At 41.2% G+C, this 25,315-nt stretch overlaps 1 protein-coding gene across 3 annotated transcripts in view; it reads left to right on the top strand.

The window, feature by feature from the left end:
* MAP3K8 (mitogen-activated protein kinase kinase kinase 8) overlaps positions 1-24,201 on the top strand; it is a 24,303-nt gene extending 102 nt beyond the window's left edge. Inside the window, exons 1-9 of one of the 3 annotated variants that reach the window (XM_028158861.2) lie at positions 1-323; positions 2,239-2,480; positions 5,001-5,359; positions 11,372-11,539; positions 14,171-14,432; positions 16,031-16,137; positions 20,275-20,427; positions 21,908-22,154; positions 23,078-24,201. The exon at positions 1-323 is cut by the window's left edge and continues 57 nt beyond it. In XM_028158861.2, the coding sequence (XP_028014662.2) occupies positions 5,024-5,359; positions 11,372-11,539; positions 14,171-14,432; positions 16,031-16,137; positions 20,275-20,427; positions 21,908-22,154; positions 23,078-23,208 (1,404 nt within the window). In that variant the 5' untranslated portion in view covers positions 1-323; positions 2,239-2,480; positions 5,001-5,023 and the 3' untranslated portion in view covers positions 23,209-24,201. The remainder of the gene's footprint in view (positions 324-2,238; positions 2,481-5,000; positions 5,360-11,371; positions 11,540-14,170; positions 14,433-16,030; positions 16,138-20,274; positions 20,428-21,907; positions 22,155-23,077) is intronic. The other 2 variants (XM_028158862.2, XM_028158865.2) reach the window with 2 other exon arrangements.
* The last annotated feature ends 1,114 nt before the right edge of the window (positions 24,202-25,315 follow it).

Below are 25,315 nucleotides of genomic sequence, written 5' to 3'. Positions count from 1 at the left end.
CGGTTCACATCCCGACAGGAAGGGTGTCCCCCGCGGGGTTGCAGACTCCCGGGCTCGGGGAGGTGAGGGCGTGCGGGCCGCCCCCAGGGCTGCGCTTTCGTCCTTCTGGCCTCGCGGCTGCAGCGGGCGCCGCTGGAAAGCACCTTGCGCAAGGGTCTCCCGCGGCGGCTCGCGGCTCCGCCCCCTCCTCCTCCTCCTTCCCGGATCCCCAGCTCGCGAGCCGGGCCGGGCGGGCAGTGCGCGGGGACGCTGAGACCGTGTGGCCGCCTCCCGCCGCTGCTGCTGCCTCCCGACCGCTGCTGCGCTCTTCCTGCCCAGACCGGGTGAGTGCACCTCAGAGGCCGGGGGGCCCCGCTGCCATCGCCAAAGCGACGGGCGCTTTTATGTTTACAAACAAACCCTTGAAAAGCTCCTTGAGTCGTGAGGAAAGGGCGTGGGGGTGGGGATTGGCGGAGCAGGGAGCAGTTTGCAGAGCTGGAACTTAATTTCATGCTTATGACTCGGTAAAGAAAGGGTACGGCAGAACACGAATGCCAGGCTTTTGGTCTAAGAATATTAGGAAGGGAAAAGTTATCTCACAAATGTTTCCCGGTGGTAATGCGATCCCAGGACCCCGGAATTCTTCTAGTTCTGGGCGGAGAACATTGCTTAGAAGGCAGCGCGGCTTGCACAGAGCTTATCCCAAAAGTTGATAGGGAAGGCCACCGCTGTCCTTAAATGAAACATTACAATGTCTGTTTCACTTTTGGAAGAGCATACTGTGCATTGATCCAGAAAAAAAAAAGGCGACTCCAGATAAGAACAGGGAAAGAAACACAAACACAGCTGCTTTACATGTCTGTGGCCTAAATCTCAGGTATTTGCCAAGGAGAATATAATCTGATTTAAGCAGATGCCCCCAACTCGAATGGATTGTATGTGTGCAACAGTTCTGGCAGATGCCCTTCAGGACCAAGGAAAATTGGATGGTTGAGGCATTAGAGATTTTGAAGCAGAGTGGCTGTGCTTCTATATAGCTAAAGCGTGTCATTCTGTGGCTTTAAAAAAACACACACACACACACACACACACACACACACACACACACACACACTGAGTGCCAATGTGCTAGTTTGGCAGAGAAATCTTTTAAATGGGAAGCAACGCAGGTATGGTCATCTTTTGTTACGCAGACGTGATGCCCATAAACTTAGCCATTTTTTCATTCACACGTGTGAGGAAACCCTCAACTATGCAAGTAGCCATGACATTAATGTTTAAAAGTAGGGTTTCCTTTTGGCCTTATGGATGATTCCTGAAATAATTTGAAGCAAATAGTTTTGTCTGTATTTGTTCATCTTTCCATTTCTAAACGTGGCATAGTACTTGGTTAAGAAGTAGGAATTTTATGAGGATTTTTATTGTAAACTGTGTGGGGAAGGGTCTCGATTGCTAAAGTAGAGTACCTTCACAATCTACACTTTCTACATGGGTACTGATCATGAATAACTGGGAAATCAGCATATTGTCTGCTTAATTTAGGCTTGAAAGTGCTGAGGCTCTTTGCAGGGGTATTTCATGGGCGGACTGGTCATTGGGGTTGCTTGGGGAGCACTGGTTTGCGTGAGAGGAGTCCTGCGTTGCTAAGGAATTATGCCTGGCTCAGTCATACACTCCTCCACCCCCTCTGCCCTCTTACCCTGCTTCCCTCCCTCCCCCCTCCCTCCTGTTCTGCTCCACCTCCACCGTGAAGTTTAAGGGTGTATGTGTTTAACCTCTGCCTTAGGTTTTACATATTAAATACTTGAGACTTTCTGCAGGATTTAAAAACCATAAAAACTGTCTTTCCTCTTTGGATCTGCTGACTGGCTAGTACACTGTATAGACCTTTTCCTCTCTTTCTTGAGTCACATTACTATTGAGAACTTTATTTTCTCTTAAGTCAGCCACTTGATAAGTAAATCCAGCAGCCTCGGAACTTTCCAGCCAGTGGGGTCCTAAGTCAGGCTATTTTTGTCTTAACTTCTGTTTTTCAGTAAATTCTGCAAGTAGAAACTGCAACTAAATGGCTTGATGAAACCTAAGGCCAGTGTTCCTCCCTTAACCATAGAAATACCTTTCGGAACTCAACAGACTCCAAGCTTGTACAAGATCTCTCTGAGAGGAAGCTTCCTCTGATTTCTGGATGTAACTGTGGTGATAACAACCATTAAAGTATTTCATAGGTTTCTGCCTTTTTTTCTTTGTCTTTTGTTTTAGATATAATCTTTACAACCTTACTGTGAAGACGCTGGGGACTAGGTAGCCACATCCCATTTGCTGATAAGAAAGGAAGCCTAATGCAATATCTGCAAAGCCAGGTGGCTGACTCAGTCCTTGTGTCTTTGATGCACACAATAGCACTTACAAATGATACAGCTTGTTTACTGTGCACCCGACTGACTTTGCACCAAGCGCCTTGTGCACATGAGCTCCTTTAATCCTCACAGCCATCTTATGAGGTAGGTGCTGTTATGATTCCATGTAACAAACGGGGGAGTTGAGATACAGAGAGGCTAAAGTATTAGCCCAAGATCATGCAGACAATAAAAGAAGGGCCAATATTTGATACCAAGCAGTGTGAGTCTAGATAGAATGTCAGACTGCAGGATGCTGCTTTCTTTCTTGAGGCATAATTTGTTGGTAGTAGTGAGAATGGCACCAGGTGTTAGACTGATGGGGACCTTGGTTCAGCAACCTCAGTACTTGAGTATTCCCAGTTTTGCCTATTGCTAGGCAAATGAGGCTCTCCACTCTGGTGACCCTGTATCGTCCTTGCTCTGAATTTGTCTAACTGCCTACCACAAATTTATATATCAGAAAATGAATGTGAAGTAAGTTAATGAAAAAGCAAAATTGTGTGGTTCTTCTCTTTTTTTTTCTTTTTTATTAAAGTTATTGGGGTGACATCCTAATATATAAAAAGCCAGGGGTTGTCATGACCAAAACAACCGGATGGACAATTGAACACAGGCTGTGTGGGGCAACAAGTTTGGCAGGGGGGTTAGGGAGGGATGGCTAAACGACTGAACAGCAGGCTGCGTGGGACAACCAGGCTGGCAGGGGGCAATTGGGGGCGACCAAGTCGTTGGGGGTTGGCAGTTGGGGGCGACCAGGCTGGTGGGGGAGGGGGGCAGTAAGGGGCGACCAGGCAGGCAGGCAGGAGAGCAGTTAGGAGCCAGCGGTCCCGTATTGTGAGAGGGATGTCCGACTGCCGGTTAAGGCCCAGGATCAGGCCTTAACCGGCAGTTGGACATCCCCTGAGGAGTCCTGGATTGGAGAGGGTGCAGGCTGGGCTGAAGGACACACCCCCCCCCCCCCCCCCACCCCGTGCACAAATTTTGTGCAACAGGCCTCTAGTTAGTTAATAAAATTACATGGGTTTCAAGTGTGCAATGCTATAATACATCACCTGTACATTTTGTGGTCTTTTCTGAAATGAAATTCACTGAGAAGCCAAGTGGCTGGGTGGTGAGTTGCCTGTGGAACATTTCCTGGTGTCTCCTACTGAGCTCCAGGTTAAAGGAAGTCTGGCCGTTTTGTACTGAGTGTAGAATGTGTTAAAGGCTTGTGCTCTTCAGAGAGAGGCTGTTCTTTCAGGAACACAGTAGTTTAAGTTAGACATACAGACCTCCAAATTCTCTTAAGTCTCTTAAACATTTTTATCTTTAATTCTTTGGAATAGAATTAAAATCCTGAGCATTATTGATTTTCCTTTTTCTCATTTGCAGATCCCCAGGTGTAGCACCTGATTTGTATATAAGAAATGAAATACAGTAGTGGCTAATATAGTTAGTTGGCCTTACTCAGGTCTTGCTTATGATAAATTTGACTTTCCTGGCCTCTTTGTAAGATCACAACTTCTAGAGGGCCATTAATCTAGATGTTAAATTAACCTTCTTAGAACCTTGTGATGTATGCTTTGTACTATACAAAAATTCTGGTCTTTAAGCCAGCCAGTGAAAGATAAATACCACATGATCTCACTCATTTGTGGAATATAAAGAACATTATAAACTGATGAACAAAAATAGATACAGAGGCAAAAAAGCATCGAACAGACTGTCAAACTACAGCAGGAAGTCTGGGGAGGGTTGTGGAGGTTAAGAGATCAAACAAAGGACTTGTATGCATGCATATAAGCATAACCAATGGATGCAAGACACTGGGGAGGGGGGATGAGGGCATGTGTGTGTGTTTGGTGGGCGGGGGGAGTATAAGGGAGGCCTGAGGGAGGTCAATGGGGAAAAAAAGGAGACATATGTACTACTATTTGTAATACTTTAAACAATAAAATAAAATTAAAAAAATTCTGGTCTCCAAAAAGGACAGCTGAAAAAAAGAAAAGAGAGGATAGCTGATTCACTGATTCAAGAATCTTCTTCCCCTTTCTCATACTCATTGCTGACAGAAGGAAGATTTGAGGCTTGTCCCACATCTGAATGAGCCGTTTAAGTGATTTGCATTAGAATTATCCCTGAAACTTGACCTACTATCATCAATTTGCTTAAATTTAAATCCATTTTACATGCTTCTGGCTTCAGGGCCTGAATTTTATTTGGTAAAGTAGTTCTTTTTCTTTAAGGGCACCTGATGCATAAAAGCCACAGAGACCATGCTGGGAAGATTGCCCCCATGGGGGAGTAGCTGGGTTGGAATCTGTAAAAAGCCAGGAGCCTTAATTCCCAGGATTCCTGAGCTGCTCTTATTCCTGTTTATGTTTAGTGAAAGTTTGTTTTCAGTGGCTATGGCTGATGCCACTAACTCAGTAAGTGAGTAAGGAATAAGCTGTTTGGATCTCAGGTTTCCCCTCTGCAAGCGAGCAAGCTGGACTAAGGTTATCTAAGGTCCCTTTCTCTGTCCACTTACATTCACACACCTATAGACACAGCCCTCATTTTTTAAACAAAGGCGTATGGAAGCCCATTGATATCAAATGCTAATACAAATATAGTAAACACAGTATTTGTGTTCTTTTGCAGACTCTCTGAAAAGCACAACAGTAATGGAGTACATGAGCACTGGAAGTGACAATAAAGAAGAAATTGATCTATTAATTAAACATTTGAATGTCTCTGATGTAATAGACATTATGGAAAATCTTTACGCAAGTGAAGAGCCAGCGGTTTACAAACCCAGTCTAATGACCATGTGTCAAGACAGCAATCAAAACGAGGAAAATTCAGAGTCCCTGCTGCTCAGTGGCCAAGATGTGCCTTCGTTGTCATCAGTCAGATATGGAACTGTGGAGGATTTGCTTGCTTTTGCAAACCATATATCCAATACCACAAAGCGTTTTTATGGACACCGACGACAAGAATCGGGAATTTTATTAAATATGGTATGTTTTTTTTCCTGCTCAATTGAGTGCTGCAGCTTCGTTTAATGGAGAGTGGCATTTGAATTTGAGTTAGACTGGTTGCCAGGTATGATTTTTAAAAAATGTAGTATCTGTAAGAATCTTCATGTTGAAGGTGCAAAAAGAATCTTCATTAAAAGTTCCACTTAAACAATTTTTAGTAGTAGTTCTACAAAAAGGGAATGAAGAAGAGTGTCTTTTAATTTAACAGTTCATTAAAAAGCTCCTTCATCATTTAGGCAGAAGAGAAAGGTTTAATGAGAATCCTTTTTCTGAGAGGGAAATAAAAACTTTGTCTTTAATTAATATTTTTGAAAGCTGAATTTTTTGCTCTTGTCACATATGGAATTTTCACAATATCAGTACTGGCTAAATTCAATTTTTGCAGAAATGTATTGTGTAGGCAGTAAATAGCTATCTACAGATTCACTCTCTTTAATTGGTAAAGTATGGATGACAAATGATGTATTTGCTTGTCATTCCAAGTATGCAAATAATCCAAAACATTGTGACAACACTTTGTTGCCACAAGAATAGATCAGGTGATGTATTTAGGTGTGCCTGGGATTCTCTTAGTCTCTTAATATGTCAAAGGTGAATGTAGGTGCTGGCTGAAGGTGATCTAATTTTTTAAAAAGAATAATTTACAAAGGAGTAGGGGGTAACTTGCAAACATGCTTATTGATGAAAGTGACCACTTGCCTTTGGTGCATCTAAATGGCAAAATGGCTAATGTGGGGAGAAGGTCAGTGCTGAGGAGTAGAGTCTGGACTTAATTATTTTGTTTTTTATTGCATACTGCATTCGTTCAATTTAAAACAGCACAGTGACTTGGGTCAGCTATATAGTGAATTGTTTTGTTAGAAGCCAGTTGTGTTCATCTGTAGCTCAGTTTGGAGGAAGATTACATTTTGCATAGTTGTGTGACTTACTTTGTATTTAATAGTTGACAAAGTACCTTGAGAATATTACTTTTGCTAATCATTGAACTAGAAGCAATACCTGATTTTCTTAGCTTAAATACAGTTGGAGAACTCTGGTTCAAAATTATGTATAAGTCTATAATGACAAATGTAATTGTTTATGCATTTCTTTTTTTTAACATATTTGTGTGTCAAAATATACATTTTAAAAGAAAACATGCAGAATAAACAAATTACTCTTGCTTGTAAATCTGTAGAGACTTAGGTACATTTCCCCGGGTCCATCAGACTGGTGAGAGACAGGACATAGACCTTCATAGGGAATGTACAGAAGGGAATTCAGGAAAATTATGAGGAGTTTAAACAAAAGCTAATGCAGAAAGGAGAAGTTAAGACATTTAAAGGAAGTGAAAATTTTAGATCAACTAAGGGTAAGAGTAAAATGACATTTCCTGCCATCGAGCCTATAACTGTAAATGAACAAATCTATATTTAGAGAAAATTTAAGACTAGGACATATCAGAAGACAGGGATCTTGAAAACTTTATAAAGGTTTTTTGTTTTAAAAATGATCAAGACCATAAAATATGAAGCAAGAAGACTTAAAAACAAAATAGAATAACAGGAAAAACTTAAAATCCACAGGAATTGACTGTGCCTCACTGGTCGATGGCTTTGGGGCTGTGGTTGACATTCCTGTCACTGACCTTAAGGATCAGATAAATCCCGGTGACTGCTATAACCTATCCAAGCTCTGTGTTTCATGAATAATGGCATAGAAATCATGACTTTCCATTCCTGATATAGCTAGTTTGAGTGAGATGCTATAGGAGGTAAGGTTTGCTTTTAGCACCTCTTCATCCTCACATCATGGTCTCCTTGGAACCATCCTGTGGTCAAGACCGTTCTCTTTCCACGGTCTTCACCCTAATACCCTGTCAAAACTTTTTTCTTTTGGGCTTCATTTGCTGGTCTGTCTCTCTGCTTTACAAAACGACAGCTAATTATCTATCAAACAGATTCGTTCCATGGTAAGATCTATTTATAAGTATATCTCTCCATGGACCAAATTCTTTCATTCAAGTGAATGTTAGACATGGCTGGAATATCCACAGTGTATTAGGTGCTTTTCTAGATGCTAGAGATACAGTAGTGAACTGTGCTTTTTGGTAGCTTACTGCCTGGTGATTGTAAGAGGCAAGTAAACAGGCAATTATAATGCAGCTACATCATGATTGCTGTGGGGATGGTCAGGCAGAGTACCTCACACAGCCATGAGATGGGGTAGGTCGGCCAGGAGATTGTCAGAGATGCTTTCAAGGAGACTTGATGCCCAAGTTATTGAGTTAGAGTCAGCCAGATGAAGGGGATGGGGAGCTGAGAGTGTTCCAGATGAAGAGAATAGCATGTGCAAAGGCCAGAGACATAGAGACATGGTGTCTTCCAGGCATCCAACCACCACAATGCCTGTAGAGTTAATCAGTTAATAAGGGTGGAGGAACAGGAATTACAGAAATATCCTGAAGCACAGGCATGTTAAATGGTGGTTTGCAGGTGTGTGTTCTTTTCCTAAAAATATTTCATAAAGATTTCACCAACTTCCAGCAGGACAAGGGGAGAAACTTTAGGAGACTATCACAGGGGTTGCTTTGTGTAAGAGTGCCACAAGTTATTTATAAACTTTATAATCTAGACCAATTCATAATAACCTGATCTGGGATGAAGAACCTAAAATGGTTTTCAAATACTTGACTCTGGTGATGGGGTGCTGGATGGCCCAGATGTGGGTGTGAGATTCTGCATGCTGTTCCTCAGGGTTAGTCATGGGGTCCCAGCTTCTCAGGGATGGAAAAACCTTAAAGTTACCGAGTTAAATCCTCCTCTCTCTGAAGCTTGGATCACCCCCACCATTCATCATCTCCAATAATTGCTGGAGGATTTTGGTCTACGCTTGATAATCTCCTGTGATGAAGAGTTCAAGATGTAGTGGGGCATTTAATTTCCTATTTGGCCAATTCTTATTGTAAGACAGTCCTTCCTTCAACAAAACTAAAATCCATCTCTGACTCTTCTTAGTCCTATTTGTATTCTTTGGCCATCAAAAGGTAAATGTGATGAGTAGTGGTGAAGACTGCAGGCTCATTAATTAAAGTTCTTGCATATGTATCTCAGCTCTGACGTGGATTAATTATATGACCTTGGACTAGTTATCACACCCCATCTGTGCCTCAGTTTGCTCATTTGTAAAATGGGTAACATGACAGCACTTACTCTAGCGCATTGTTGGTAGAACAAAGGATGAAGGCACAGGACCTGTTTACACACAGTGAGTGTCGCAAGAACACAAGCCATTTTGGTATTTGTTGCATGTAACTGTTGTTTTCCTTCCTTGTGACTATCCTGTCAATATTTTAAAAATTGCATGTTCCCCCACATCTTCTCTCCTCTTTCACAAACACGACTCGTTGTGTCTTCCGCTTCTCATGTATTTTAGTGTCAGGTTCCATCGTCATCTGGATAGCGCCCTCTGAAGTCAAGCTGTACTGTGCCTGCCTTGTAGCCCCGGACACGAACACGGCGGGCCATTTGTGGTGTGGCCAGCCAGTTGTGCCTCTGTTCTAGAGAATATGCTCTTCCTATAGCCCAAGGTCGCATCCATTCCATAGCAGCCACATCACACAGGTCCCTCAGGGGATTGGTTTTCACTGAAGTACCTAAGGGTTTTTCTGAAGTGTCCTGGCCCAGTGTTACCTGGTTTCTGTGACAGTGATCTGGAGCTTATAACGTCCGCACTTGAAGAAGGCTTTGATCATTTGAAGAATTGGCAGAGATGAGCAGCACAAAGATCCACAAGATTGTTTGGTAGAGCCCCCTAGAAAGAAGGGGTGAAAAACATCTCAAACCCAAATAGGGAAGGTCTAGGGCCAGGGGAAAAACCAGGGACTGTGCAGAACTGCAAAGGGGTCAGCACTTGCCTATCACCCTGTACATCAGAGGTGGCCATGGAGAACTTGAGGGACATTCAGGAAGGGATCCCTGGAATGTGGGAGATGGTGACATGGAGGTGAAGGTACCTGCAGGATTTGATGCAAAGAGGGTAAGGTGTGCTCAGTGACATGTAAACATAGGCTTTAATAACTGGGTTTTGATCATGGCTCAGCTTTAATTATAGCTTCCTGGAAGATAAAAGGCTCTTATCCAAAGACTAGGAGTGGTGGCTTGAGGGGCAGACAGCCCCAAGTCTGAATCCTGACTCTGTCACTAACTAGTGAGTTACTTAACCTCTGAAGCCAGTTTTCTCATCTGTAAAATGGAGATAAAAATAGTACTTACTGCGTAGGACTGTTGTGAGACTTTGATGAGGTAATGTTAAAGTACTGAGCACAGTGCCTGGCTGATAATTAGCACTCAATATATGGCTGCTATTATTATTTTTTATCCTCTTAGAATAAGAGACACTGGGTCACATTGTATTAAAACAAATTTTGGTTAAACAAAAGTAAAGCTTTCATGAAAGTGAATTAAACACTGAAGTGGATGACTGAGAGGCTACAGTGTAAATATTTAATGGCAAGAAAGGCAGTATTCAAGTACAAGTGAATGCAGTGAGCATGGTTCTGTCTAAATGTGGAAGGGGACTAGATTCATCACGTTCTTCGCTGTAAAAAGAGACCCCCAGTAACTTGAGGTGACACACTTCTTGAAAGGAGGTCATATTTCAAACAAGCCGAGCCTGTGGGCTGTCCTTAGTCATTTTCCCAGAGCTCTGCACAGAATCCTGCACGGAGGACATGCTCAGTAAATACTTAATTTTTCAATTTACTGACTTCACATTTCTAAATGTTAGAGTTCTGTTTCACCCCTGACTAATAGTGAGCACAGCTGCTTGTGGACTGTGCGGCTAGGCTTAGCAATAGTGGAGACTGAGTGAATAACGCTACGGTTACTAGAACCATTCCCGGAGCAGAGGCCTGTGAGGAGCCCGCGTCTGCACATGAACCAGGTGTCCATTCTTTCCTCCTGTGGTCGCAGTTCCCCCTTTGCTTCGCCTGTACGTGAAATAACTTGATGTTGCCTTGATGGTTTCACAATTCCCAAATTCATAATCTGAAGTCATTATTACTAATTATACTTACAAGAAAAACTTGTATTTTTGAGACACTTTATCTCTTGAAAGAACACTTTAGCGATATTTTAGGCCTGTACTCCAGGTCAGCTCCTGTGGACTGCCTTATTAATTTGTTTTAATTTAAATTATTTCTCTTTTTAATTGTTTATTCTTTAAAAATCAAGATAGACTTTATATGCAGTAAAACACACAGATCTTAAGTGTGCAGTTTGATGAGTTTTGATAAATGCACACACTTGTAACCCACACCACGGTCAGACTATATCCCTTAATTTTTGAGTGGACTGGTTTCAAAATCTCTTGTCATGAACTCTTGGAGGTTAGGGATCATCTATCTCTTGCACAGCAGTCCCCTCAGCCCCAAATACTGTGCCTGGCACATACTGTGCACTCAATAAATATTAAATGAGTAAATAGACGAGAAATAATTCCGCCCTTACTTTATTTAGGTAGCACTGTCAACTCATAGCTCTGGCATAACACATTATTTTCCAGAATCCTCCATGATCATCAGTTTATTTCCACACTCTCTCTATATGAATCATGTCTGAGTAATAGCTATGTGGACTAACAGGTTAGTGCGTTTTAATTGGGAGCAAGTCAACTTGCTGGCCCAGTTTATATTTATGCAATCTTTATTTTCAGCCTCTTGGACACAGTAGTCATGCTCCCTTAGGTAAATTATTTTTAAAGTTCTATTTGGCAATGAATGACTCCCGAGTAGATGGAAATCTGATCAGGTCTGACCAGGGATGGATCTGTTTCTGTTACATGCTTTCTCTGTCTTGGCTGAAACTCTAAATATAGTCTGTGCACTGTTAGGATTACGCACAGTGACAATGCGTGTAGGAATGCAATCTAAAGTAACCAGTTTTTAAAGGGCTGGTCTTAGAAAAGGATTTTGCTGGACTTCTCACCTTACCACATTTTTATTTATTGTAGGTAATCACTCCCGAAAATGGACGCTATCAAATAGACTCTGATGTTCTCCTCATCCCCTGGAAGCTGACGTACAGGAATATTGGCTCCGATTTCATTCCTCGGGGGGCCTTTGGAAAAGTGTACTTAGCACAAGATATAAAAACTAAAAAAAGAATGGCATGTAAACTGGTATGTTCTTTATAACCAGACAGAGTGAACTGCATTGCATTATTCAAAACTTGTTGGCCTTTGACTGGATCCTGTCTAAGGTTGCCCTGTCCAAAAGCATCTGTGTTGTATGGATTTGCTTGCGCCTGTGGCCGTTCAGCCCCTAAATCTGCCCAAGTACATAGTTGATTTTAATCTAGTTTGCCATGATAAAAAAAGAACGTGCTGGCTAACTGAGCACCAGTTTGGATAACATCATCTCTCTAGTGGTGGGCTGGAGGAGAGGGGAGTCTCCTGCAGAGCAGATCCTTGTGCTGCTCCTTTAATCCACCCCCTGGGGAGCGGACCAGGCAGGGAAGCAGAAGCGGGGAAAGGCTTCCCAGGACTGCAGGTTAAAGGGCTGAACTTAAATAGGCCATTCTTGAAAAGATCCCATCTCTTCTTATTAACCAGTTATTGGTGAGGTGCCCCCACTTTGGAAGAGTGCTTGACAGTATCTACCTAAGCTGAACATGCACAAGCCTGATGGCCCAGCAATTCTACCCCATAGGCATGTGCACGTGCTCACCGAAAACTATGTACTAGAATGTTCATGGCAGCACTATTTGTAATCGTCCCAAACTGGAAAGTTTCCAGTTGCTGAAATGTGGTATATTGACACAATGGAATGTTGAATAGCCAAGAAGATAAATGACTTATAATAATAATAACGTAGATGAATCTCATAATCATTATGTTGTACTAAACCAGCCAGACACAAAATATGATCTACAGTATGAGATTCTACTTATATAAAGGCCAAAAAATAGGCTCACCAAATCCATGTTGTTGGAAATGAGGTTAGTGGGCTCCCTTGAGGAGCAATAACTGGAGGGGTCCAAAGGGGTCTCTGGATGCTGGTAGAATTCTTCATCTAGATGTTGGTTATATGGGTGTGTTCAGCTAATAATGCATTGAGTTTGGTACTTAACTAGTTTTACACTTTTATGAATGTCTGTTTTATTTTAAAATATTTTAAAGTGCAATAAAATAAACTCACTTGATTTAACAAAAATAAAATAAATAATTACTGAATATCATCTCAATCTCTGTTATCATAACTAAAAGACTGACAATATGTTGGCTTTGTTTGTTCCTTCATAAAGATTTGGTAGAATATCTGGTATTAGAAGGAAAAAACCAGGTGTCATAATAAGCCACTTGAAGCTTGCAATTAGAGAGGATATATTCATGTTCTTTTAAAAACATCTGGTGACATAAAGATCTTAGAACCAAAATGTCCTGTGTTTCAGTTTCATCATAATAGGCATGGGAAAATAGCTTTGTGGGTTTGCTTTCCTTATTAATACTTATATTTAATTTTTAAGCTATATATTTTTTTAAAAAAATAAAAACATATAAGATGATTAACAACCCCAGACAGATTTAGAAGAGGGTAGGCTTAATAAATGAGATCCCTTTTCTTGAGGGAACTACTGTTAATGGGTTCTTATGTACCCTTCCAGAAAGTCTCTATGGACTTATGCTTGTATAGTTAATTTTTTTTTTAATTTTTACAAATGGAGACATAATATATGTACTTTTGTGTCTTGCTTTTTTTCATCTAACACTATACTTTGGAGACACGTCATATCTGTCTGAACTGAAAGATTTACTTCTTTCTTTATTAATGACTTGATTTTCTATAGAATGGATGCTCAGTGCTTATTTTAAATGCATTGATAGAGCATGAGCTGTAGAACCAAATACATTATTTTATGATATAAAATATTGAAAATATGACCTAAAATCTAAGTGCTATCGAAATTACATCCTATATAATAAAAGGGTAATATGTAAATTGACCCTAACGGCAGAACAACCAGAACGACCACTGGACCAGTCACTATGAGGCACAATGACCACCTCTTGGTTTCTTTCCCCAGCTGGCAGGCTCTGATTGCCTGATGGCCACCCGCTGCAGGCGCAGGGCAGGGGAGCAGGCAAGAGCAGCCAACATCTCAGTTCCTTTCCCCCTGGCCATCAAGCACCAATCACCCGATAGCGAACAGGGAACTGGGGGTGGGTGGTGTTGGGGACGGGGGTGGGTGGTGTGGGGGACGGGGCCAACTGCAGGCAGCTGGGGAAGATGGCCCTGATTGCAGGCCAGGCTTAGGGACCGTACCCATGCACGAATTTCGTGTGCCAGGCCTCTAGTATATAAAAGATAAGAAATTAGCTCTTTTAATTCAATCATAAATATTTCTTTGATTGGATTTCTATAATCTAAATGAAAATAATAACTTATACATGCTTGTGTTTTTTATTTTCTTATTTTGAATTGCTTACCTAAAGCTGATAGAAAGTAAAGTCAGATCTCAAGTCAACTTTATTTTAACTAAGCAGTACAATTTTATGCAGATCAGGGTATCCTTGAGGGCATTGATTTGTCTTCTGATCTGTGGGTTGACCTAAATTACTGTCATCTCTTGGTATCTGAGGGGATTGGTTCCAGGAAACCCCAAAGATACCAAAATCCTCAGATGCTCACATCCCTTAGTTGGACCTCCGTATCAGTGGGTGTAGAACCTGCTGATACGGAGAGCCGACTTTATATATATTTTTCATTGTCCTGGGCTTGTTTAGAATCTTACTGGTATTTTTGTGTTTTAGATCCCAGTAGATCAATTTAAGCCATCTGATGTGGAAATCCAGGCTTGCTTCCGGCACGAGAACATTGCTGAGTTATATGGTGCAGTCCTATGGGGTGAAACTGTCCATCTCTTCATGGAAGCAGGCGAAGGAGGGTCTGTTCTGGAGAAACTGGAGAGCTGTGGACCAATGAGAGAATTTGAAATTATTTGGGTGACAAAGCATGTTCTCAAGGGACTTGATTTTCTACACTCAAAGAAAGTGATTCACCATGATATTAAACGTGAGTTATCCTTGGATATGTACCTTTTGGGCTTCATGAGACTAGTTAGGAGGCAAATGGGCTCTTTCCTTCAATCTCAGGAGTCTTAATGGCCGGGCAGGGCACACAGCTCCCTTGGAGCACCTTGCCCTTTCCTTCCCTGTGCTTCTGAACACCTTTGAGAATCAAGAGGGGGAACTTTCAGTGTCTTAAGGAAGGGTGATTATCCAATTGTGGAAAAGACTAGAGCCACACTTCTATTAAGTACTGCCTCCGGCTTTTAAAATACTAATTTACTTAGAAACACACACATACAGCCACATCTTACTGAGAAACAAATAGCTTTTAAGTTTTAAACATCAATTTGGCAATAGTTCATTCAACAAGCCTTCATTGACTGCTTTCTAGGGGTAAGGTGAGGAAATCGCAAGAGAGACCCACTATGGATCCTTAATATCTAATGATAAATAGGAGTGACAGTACTTTTACTGAAGAAAAAAAAAGGGGGGGTATTTTACTTATTTTTTTAGAAAGTGGCTTAATAATAGTATATTTATATCATAGAATTGGGAATGCAAGCTCTTGAGCATTAATGTGTTTTTTCTAGCTTTCTTGAGATATAATTGACATATAGCATTGTGTAATGATTTGCTATATATATGTATTACAAAATGATTACCACAATTAGGCTAGTTATCACATTCATCACCTCATGTAGTTAGAATTATTTTTTGGTGGTGAGAACTTTTAAAATCTACCCTTTTAGCAACTTTCCATTATACAATATGGTGTTGTTAACTATAGTTATGATGTTGTATGCCACATCCCCAGGACTTATTCATCTTATAACTGAAGTTGGCCACATTCACTCATTTCCCCCACCCACTGGCTCTGGTAGTCACTAGTCTGTTCTGTTTCTATGAGTTTGGTTTTTTAGACTCCACATATAAGTGAGATCACATAATATTTGTCTTTTTCTGTCTGACTAATTTTACTTAGCATAGTGCTCTCAAAGTCCATCTAGAGTGTCACAAATGGCAAGATTTCCTTCTTTTTTATGGCTGAATAATATTCCAGCGCGCGCGTGTGCGCGCACACTCACACACACACACACACACACACACACTGTATATCACATTTTCTTTTTTAAAATATATATTTTTATTGTTGACAGTATTACAGATGTCTCCCATTTCCCCCTCTTCACCCCCAGCCCTGCCTAGCACCTTCCCCCCTCAGGTCTTCAGTACCCTATTATTGTCCGTGTCCATGGACTATGCATATAAGTATATAAGTTCTTTGGTTTATCTCTTCTTGTCCCCCCTACCCCACCCCCACATTTAGGTATGTCAGTCTGTTCCATGCATCCATGCTTCAGTCTTATTTTGTTTCTATGTCTTGGTTGTTGTACCTTTAACATTATTAGTTGCTGCAGTCATTTATGTCCATATGGGCTGAATTCTTGACAGACCTGAAGTGATTTTTACCTACACACTCAGCCTCCTCTTGAATATATTACATCCATTTCAGTAGGGAAAACATTTCAATCTATTCTAATTTGGGACTTGTTTTAGATAATGCTTTCATTTTATTTACTAAAAATTTTCCTCTCTTTATAGCTAGCAACATTGTTTTCATGTCCACAAAAGCTGTTTTGGTAGATTTTGGCCTAAGTGTTCAAATGACTGAAGACATCTACTTTCCTAAGGACCTCCGTGGAACAGAGGTATGATTGTATTCCCACAAGAATGATTGATATCTTATTAAGAGTAAAAACAAAAAAATGTCTATCAGTACTGCAAGAAAGGACAAAGAAGGGGAGAAAAGACATTGCATTAAATTTTTGTCATCATTGGAACATGTTTAATGAGTACTTTCTCTGTGCCAAGTATTCATTTTAGCACTTTAAATGAATTATATTTTTTAATCCTCACAACAATTCTATTATTGGTAAACACTATTATTATAGGCAAATATTATTATGATTCCCATTTTACAATAAGGAAACAAGATTGAAGAGATTAAAATCAAGTGCCCAAAGCTTCTCAGCTACCTAAAGATCTGGAACTTGAATCCAGTTTTTTTCTGAGTCTAAAGTCTAAGATCTAAACACTGTATAGCTTTTTAATATAACAAATGTATATATTCTTAGTTTAACTGATAATATTGATTTGGTTCATTTACAGCCATCATTTTTATGGTCATTGATAATATTTATTAAGAACTGACAACATTTTAGGCCAAACTTTAATCATAGGGATCCTATAGTAAACCTCATTTATTATAGCATAAATAAATCTTATTGAAGATATGAACTAGTAATAATACTTATATTTGTGAAGAAAAATAAAGCAAAACCAAAACAAAACTTTCTTGAATCTAAATGAGATTCAGAGAAATGCATTCATGGGCTTTCAAATAATATATTAATTTAACATTCACATTGTTAAACTGAATAGTTGATTCATGTAGTGAGTGTCTCCTGAGCATCTGCTGTAGGGCAGGCCGTTGTAGGTACCAGGGATGAAATATGGGACAAGGTCGTTAAGGATCATGCCCTTGGTGGTACTTTTTGGTGAAAGAAGCTATGTTAAATGACCTGAATTATTAACAGATCGAAGAGTTAATTCACTGTTGCATATGATGGACAATGAGGGATAAAACTGGGAAGGTAAATGGGTACAGTAGTGGCCTCTCTCACCGTTGTCCACTATGGTAGGTGCTTAACTATCAGCCACTCAGTCCCAGGCCCTTCTCTCTATTGGAAGTGCCCCCAGAAAATGGAGAGAGGGCGCTTGGCTGTATCTGTACCTGAAGATTACCAGGTTAGTCTTAGTGTTCAACCAAATAACAACCCGTAGTCTAGCTGGTAGATATATTGATGGCACTGAACTCAGTTGCAATGCAAAAACTAACTAAATATTTATTTCAAAACGTGATTTTGTAAGCCTTTCTTAACTCTCAGAGCAAAGACTCTCCTGAGCAGCAGAAGAAATCCTTGTTTTTGCTGATATTACTGAAGTTATTCTGGAAAATATTTGAGAGAAAATTCTTGATAGTCATCTTTGAGCAGAATAATATGCAGAGGAGAAAACTGCATACTTTTAAAAAAATATTTTAGTCACACATCTTAAGAATACTTCACCAAAGCACAAAATCTAAGACTTACTACTTAGACATGTTTTTTTTGGGGGAGAATTTCCAGCATATTTTGCATTAGTCAGAAGTTTAGATATGTGACAGTGTGCCATTTTTCCTGGAACCAGCTTGAGAAACAAACTATTTATGGTATTAAAGATGGAAAATACCTTTTTCTTCCTGGCAGTGTGATCAAATTGAACATTTTGCAATGTCTGGAGGAAGACATGCCCTTTCTGGGATTCTCTAACAGAAAAAGGATGTGTGTCTGAGTATAAGATAATAACATAGTGTTCACTCCTGAGCAGTATATGGGTTAAGTTATTTTCACCAAATGTAAATTGTTTTTTATGAATTACTAAACTGGCTTTGGTGTTCAGTGTTTATAGTTATAAACTCTCTTCTAATCAACCTGCATTTGAATATCTATATGGTACTCAGGAGCGGAAATTGGACAGTGAGCAAGGTTGCGATGTCACCAGTGAAACCTTTCAGCAAGCTTGCTTTTAACCTCACACTAAAGAGCCAATAAGGGGTAGTGGATCAAAGTCAGGCATGCACATTTGCTTTTGTTAGAATTTGTTCACTTGGTGACTTCATAGCTGAACATGATTTCTGACTCCTGCAATATATGCAGACTGGCACCCCACCTTGGCTGAAGCGCTCCCTTGATCAGCCTGTCCCTTCTACCTGTACATAGTTCCCCAGTGCGGACACTGGTCACCTGTGTTTGATACCCCCCCCCCTCTCTCTTAACATTTAACATTATATTGTAACCACATAATACATACAGGGGTGGGCAAAAGCAGGTTTATAGTTGTGAGTACATGAAACACAGAGTTTATTCTTGTATTATTATTTATTCATTATTATAATATTTATTTGTGTTACAACTATAAACTTACTTTTGCCCACCCCTGTATACAGGGTATATATTCAATTTATTGTTTTTAATTACACGGTGCAGAGAAAGAATAAATAATGAATATAAATAGCTAATTAGTTATAGCATGGTACTTTAAAAAAAGTTTATTTTCTTCTGATTTGGTGTTTGGTCTTTATGTAAGTTAATATGTAATCATCATATGTGTGGACACACGGACACACACACACACACACACACACACACACACACATACACACACACATGTCTCTTTCCCGTTGTAATAAATGTGCTGAGAGGTGAGTGTCTTAACCCCTGACATGACATCTAGGTTCCTTTGTGTCAGTGCCCATGCCTGAGGGCATGCCACTCAGAGAGCCTCACCCACGTCCCACTTGGCCTGTTTCATGTCTTCAGTCAGCCAACCTGCAGAGTCTTTGATTACCTTACCCTGCTGCCCTGGCTCTCACAGAACTTGAGGAAGCAGGAGCTCTGAGCCATTGAGCCATGTAGCTCTGAGAGATCTGCCTGAGGGGTCGCAGCCAGGTCACCAGGTGGACAGGACACCACTGTCCCCAAATGTATAGTCACAGGGAGTCTGCAGAGCCCCATTGCACAGCTGCTGTTGGTTCCACCAACAGTACATATTTTGCCTAATCCTTCTATTGCAGGGAGGAAGTGGGCATCCCCTACTGACAGTTAATTCTCCCCACTGCATTTATTTTATAACTTTGTGATTATATTTAGTAAGCAAGTCTTTTAGGATCTGTTTTTGCTTCAGGGGAAGTTTGAGAACAAGGAGCTTGGTTGGCCAGTTTGCTAAGAGGGAGAGAGGAAGGGAGGGTGGGAGGGAAGGATTGAGAGACAGATAGATGATAGATGATAGATAGATAGATAGATAGATAGATAGATAGATAGACAGACAGATAGATAGATAGATAGATAGATAGATAGATAGATAGATAGATAGATAGATAGATAGATAATAGATGAAAAGCAAGCCAGCCCAGAAATGTGTTGTAGGAAGAAGTTGAGCAGGGTTTGGATGAGGAAACTGGTCAATTTCTCCTGTTTTTGTAAGCCAGTTCTTTACTTCTTTATTCTGAAATGTATTCTGGGAACACTTACCCCCTTCTCAATATTCAAATAATGGACAGTATAAAAATTCCTTAAGAGTTAAATCTTATTAATTAGGATATGCCTGGACCAGCCATAAATCCAGATTATTGGACACCAGTGTTTGTTCTTGTTTTCTCTTTTTTAGGTTTAGAAACAAACACTTCTTAGAGAAACTGTTTCTAAACCTATCTCTACTTTCCCAGCAGCAACTCATGAAACCAAATTGAACTTTCACAGTGTTAACAAGGCCTTGAATATTTGGTCACTGAGCTACATGGGAGGTAGAAATAATAAGTAGCTCATAGAAATGACTAGTTAGGATCACATTTAAAACACTGCACTTTTTAAAAGTTCTTCTCTTCCAAGTGATCAGTGTTAAAACCAGGTGGATTTTGCCGACTTTTATTATTTAAATTTTATTACTGCAATTTAGTGACAAACATGAGGTGTAGAAGAATATTTGTAGTGTTCATTTAAATATGAAAGGAACTGTTGTTTTAGCAGAAACATGCATCAGTGCTTTTCAGAACTTCGATGAACCAGGTCGCAGGTGCCTGTTACTCTCCTTAGCTCATGGGACATGGCAATGGCGCTCTCATGAAGGGATGAAGCGTGTAGTAGATATGGTAGCAATGGATGAGCCAGCTTCCAGAACTGGATTAGGGAAATGGAAACCCAGACGAGCAAGGGGTGTCAGACTGATGTTTCCTGCTTCTTTTTCAGATTTACATGAGCCCAGAGGTGATCCTGTGCAGGGGCCACTCAACCAAAGCCGACATCTATAGCCTGGGGGCCACGCTTATCCACATGCAGACGGGCACCCCACCCTGGGTGAAGCGCTACCCTCGCTCAGCTTATCCCTCCTACCTGTATATAGTAAGTGGGGGGTGTCAATGAGGGCTGAGCTGGGCTGGTTTCCACCTGTTCAGGGGTGCTGCACTCCTTTCTGAGTGGATGGGGGTGAGCTATGACCCAATGGGGAAGCCCCATTCTCACAAAGAGGGCATTGCTATTTTAGTGGGAACTTACTAAAATGTACATTGGGCATTAATTATATGCTATTCTGTTAGACACCCTATATAATAAAGATGTAATATGCAAATGGTTGTTACTCCATGAAGTGTAATGACCGACCACGTAACGACTGGATCAGGGATCAGCAGGAGGGTGGGGTAGTGAGCTACAAGCGGGCAGCAGAGAGCTACAGGAGGGGACAAGGCAGCAAGCTATGAGGGGCGGTGCGGGGGGAAGGGGGGAGCTACAGGAGGGCAGGGCAGTGGGCGGAGAGCTACTAGAGGGAGGCAGCGAGCTACTGGCGCACAGATTCGTGCGCAGGGCTACTAGTCTATATATATAAAAAGCTAATATGCAAAGTGTCCCCTTGGGAGTTTGACTGGGAGACTGGGAGTTCCATCGCTCGCTATGATGTATGCTGACCACCAGGGGGTGGCGCGGAATGAAGGAAAGCCCCAGCTGGCAGCCAGGGAAGGAAGGCCCTGGCCAGCAGCCGGAAGGAAGGCCCCAGACGGCATCCAGAAGGCCCCGTTTGGCTCTGATCGCAGCCAAGCCTAGGGACCCTATCCATGCACTAATTTCATGCACCGGGTCTCTAGTGTAATAATAAAATGCCACTTAGTAGCCTCAAAGTAGCATAAATCTTTGAGCCAAAGCAGTTGTACATGTTCTTTGAACTCTTAAAAAAAAAAAAAAAAGAAGGTATTAGATTATAGATCCCCATGCCAGCTTAGCATGTAGTGAAACATGCAACTCCTGTTTTATTGTGGAGAGATTCAGGAGCAGATACCTCCCCATTATGGCGTGGTGACCCTTGGACCACTGCTGAGATACACTGAGTGGCCAGATTATTATGATCTCTGAATGCATAATAATCTGGCCACTCAGTGTGTGTGAATATATATATATATTAGAGGCCCGGTGCATGAATTCGTGCATGGGTGGGGTCTGGCCAGCCTGCCCAGGGGGAGGGGACATGGGCAGTTGGCCAGCCTGCCTGCTGGTCAAACTCCTGGTCAAGGGGACAATTTGCATATTGGCCTTTTATTATATAGGATATACACTGAGTGGCCAGATTATTATGCGTTCAGAGATCATAATCTGGCCACTCTGTATAAAGCTGTCACTGTTTATTCAAACCTAGCTTGTATCTTTGCACTGAACCAAAAGACGGGTTTAATTCGGTGTCCTTAGGAAATGAAAGGGCAACTTGTTTCAGGGTATGAACTGTATTTGCTGCAGGTAGGAAACCAGTGACTTCCCAGGTCATGCTACTAGAATACTTTTCCTATTGAGGGTATGTTTTCATATATTGATGCTAAGATGGCTGGTTTGTTGATAGATCCACAAACAGGCCCCTCCATTAGAGGATATTGCAGATGACTGCAGTCCCGGCATGAGAGAGCTGATAGAAGCTGCCCTGGAGAGGAACCCCAATCACCGCCCCAAGGCAGCAGACCTACTAAAACATGAGGCCCTGAACCCTCCCAGAGAGGACCAGCCACGCTGCCATAGCCTGGATTCTGCCCTCCTTGAGCGGAAGAGGCTGCTGAGTAGGAAGGAGTTGGAACTTCCTGAGAACATTGCAGGTACAGACACCCTGTTGTGTGCACTGCCTCTGGCTTCCCTCCTTTTTGTCTACATCACACCACTGAAGGAACTGATGAAAGCACTTGAAAAAAAAATGATTTATTGAGTGCCATAAATTGTTTGAGAAATTTCAGGAAGAATGTTAGCAAAAGCATTTTAAAAATGGCTAATTTACCAGCAAGCTATAACAGGTTTTTAGTGCAAATGTCGGCAACACAGTCATTGAGAAGTGCCTCTAACTTCCTTTTTTTGCAACAGAGAATATCATATGCCTTTAAAAGCAAATCAGGCAAGATAGTTTTGCTGCTGGTAAAGAGTGGGGTTCTGTTAAATTGAGTTATGGTAAGCCACACCAGTCCTTGCTTGGAAACATCATGGCACTGCTCTGCCCATATAAAATACTGAGTGTGAAGTCAATTTGCCTTTCTCTCTTCCTGTGCTTAAAATCTCTTTGTCAGCTATGAATCTTTCCCACTTAGGAAAATCAGTACATATTGCAGGAGCATTGAATATGGGTGGAGAGGGGTTTCTATTTTTGTTATTAAAATCTATGTCATTTTTACTCTGTTTAGATCCAAACCCAGATGTCAGGCCAGGAATGCTTGTTTGCCTTTCTGCTTCTTGTCTGACTTTTTCCATATTTAAAGTGTATCATCTAGGATGTTGGAAAACATGCCAGGAATTCTAGTTAATTTCTTGCTGTATTGACTCTTTTTTGAACTCTTTTTGTATGAAATCTGACACAAGTTAGCCCATGGTGTTCAACTCTGTAGCTCTTTAATAAAACCAGGGCTTGACTGCTACTTCATTAGGTCCAACCTGTTACTTTTTTTTTTGTTTTTTTTTGTAGAAGGAACAAGTATGTATTATTGAACATGTTTCCTGGTCATTTATTTTAGTTTTTCAATGTTTCCCTTTCCAGATTCTTCATGCACAGGAAGCACTGAAGAATCAGAGATGCTAAAGAGACAACGTTCTCTCTACATAGACCTTGGAGCCCTGGCCGGCTATTTCAACCTTGTCCGGGGTCCACCAACATTAGAGTATGGCTGATTGTCGTTTACTCTAAATTAATATTCAGCTTTTAACTCCTGGAAGCTAGTTCTGCTGATTCTACACAGGGGCTCGTCTAGTGAATTGTGCCATTTATTAGCTGGCATTGTGGGCTTCCATGACTGATGACTGTGACTCCACGTGGCTCCTGTGTGTTTTATTTGTGGAGCTGCCCTGACCACCAGGTCTAAAAGTTCTCATTTCTCAGGTGGGGTGACTCAAGGGGAGGAATTAAGTGTTCCTAGAAGGATCATTTCTGGTGACTGATTTCATTCACTGTGCACTTTGCTCAAAATTTTAAAAATACCAATTACAAGAATAATATATTAGCCTAAAATTACTATTCTTGGTTCTAAATTAAGTCTGGGAACTTCATTTAACTCAGAATAGTTGTTTTGTATATATTAGTGTATATTATATGCCAACTCTTTGGGCTTTTGTCAGTAGATTATAGTTTAAATTAAAGTCATTATATTTTGGGTGAATAGAGCAACTTGAATATTATAGCAATAAGCTGAACTAGTGTCTTGCAAATGGCTAACTGATTAGTGAGGAGCCATCTGACAGCAGGCCACTAGTGATGGGTTCTGTTATGTTCCTATGGAAACATTTTGTACTGTACATGCTATGCTTAAAACATTTAAAACATGATGTTTTGAATGTGGATAAAACTGTGTAAACCACATAATTTCTGTACATCCCAACGGATGAGAATGTGACCTTATGAAAACTGGAAACTTGTCAATTCTTACTGATGCTAATTTTGTAACTCTTATGACTGTATTTTCTTTTAAGCATTTGTATATAAAATAGCATACTATGTATGTTTTATATCAAATGCCTTCATGCGTCTTTCATATGTACATTTTTAATATTGTAAAATATGTGACTATATTTACTTATAGTATGTTTTTACATCATGCAAATGAAACCAACACTTTTATCCAATATGATTGGTCAAATCAACTGAATAAATTCAATATTTTGCCTTAATTATTGTGAAAGGTGTGATTCTAACCCGGGACTGAAGGGGGATTCCAGGGGTTGGGATATAGGTTGGAGGAGAACATGTATCATTAAGAGGCAAAAAATACTTGAAAGCTTTGCAAATTGTATGTATGCTCCTCTTCTATTGCCACTGTATCAAGCAGTTGTCATCTGGATTGGGTTGTGTTCCTTTGGTACATTGAGGTAAAAAAATTGTAAGCCACTAGTTCAGGCTAAGTCTGGTTCTACTTTGGATCTTATTTTTCTACATTTATACTACTGTGAATATATACTTGCATGCTCTGTGCCTATTAGTGTTTGCCAAGTTAATAACTAAGTTGCCTTTGTACAAGGTAGTTTTCAACCACGCACACCAAATCCTAATGGAAACTGTTGATTGGGTCCATCATTCACTGAGTGAATCTATATATATAAACAGGTAATATGCTAATTGGTCCTAACGATGTCCCAGTCACGACCATTCAACAGGCTGCGCATGCACAGGAGCTGCTGGGGGGGGGATGGTGGCGGGGACTTGCGCCACCAGGACATGAGTCTGCCACTGGGGGCAGCGCCCCCCCAGGCAGAGGCTCCTGTAGACCCACCGCGCCACCCGGCCTGGAGGGGAGCATCAGGACGGGCCATGGTGGGGCCTTGGCGAAGAGCTCTCAGCACTCCTGCACCGGGATCTGAAGGCACAGAGAGGAAGGGAGAGCAGATGGGCAGTTAGGGGGTTTAGGCCAGGAGGGGAGAGAAGATAGGAAGTTAGGGGGATCAGGCCATGAGGGGAGAGCAGTTAGGGCCATCAGGCCAGCAGGCAGGTGAGCGCTTAGGAGCCAGTGGTTCTGGATTGTGAGAGGGATCCCAGATTGGAGAGGGTGCAGGTCAGGCTGAGGGACCTGTGCACAAATTTCGTGCACCAGGCAACTAGTAGTAGTATACTTTCACACATGTTATGTAACACATGCCAGACCTGTAATCTTCATAACACACATGTGAAAGATGTGTTGTTACCTCTGGTTTTATTCAGAGGGAGAGCAGAGCAAGTAAAGAAACATCTGGTATTTGAACCAAGATCTGTCTGACTTCATCGCTCATATTCTTTCTCATGCTATGCTGC

Source organism: Eptesicus fuscus, chromosome 5, assembly GCF_027574615.1.
Source record: "Eptesicus fuscus isolate TK198812 chromosome 5, DD_ASM_mEF_20220401, whole genome shotgun sequence".
Classification (NCBI taxonomy): Eukaryota; Metazoa; Chordata; class Mammalia; order Chiroptera; family Vespertilionidae; genus Eptesicus; species Eptesicus fuscus.
The sequence above is the reverse complement of the archived record's forward strand: the minus strand, read 5'-3'. Positions and strand labels throughout refer to the sequence as shown.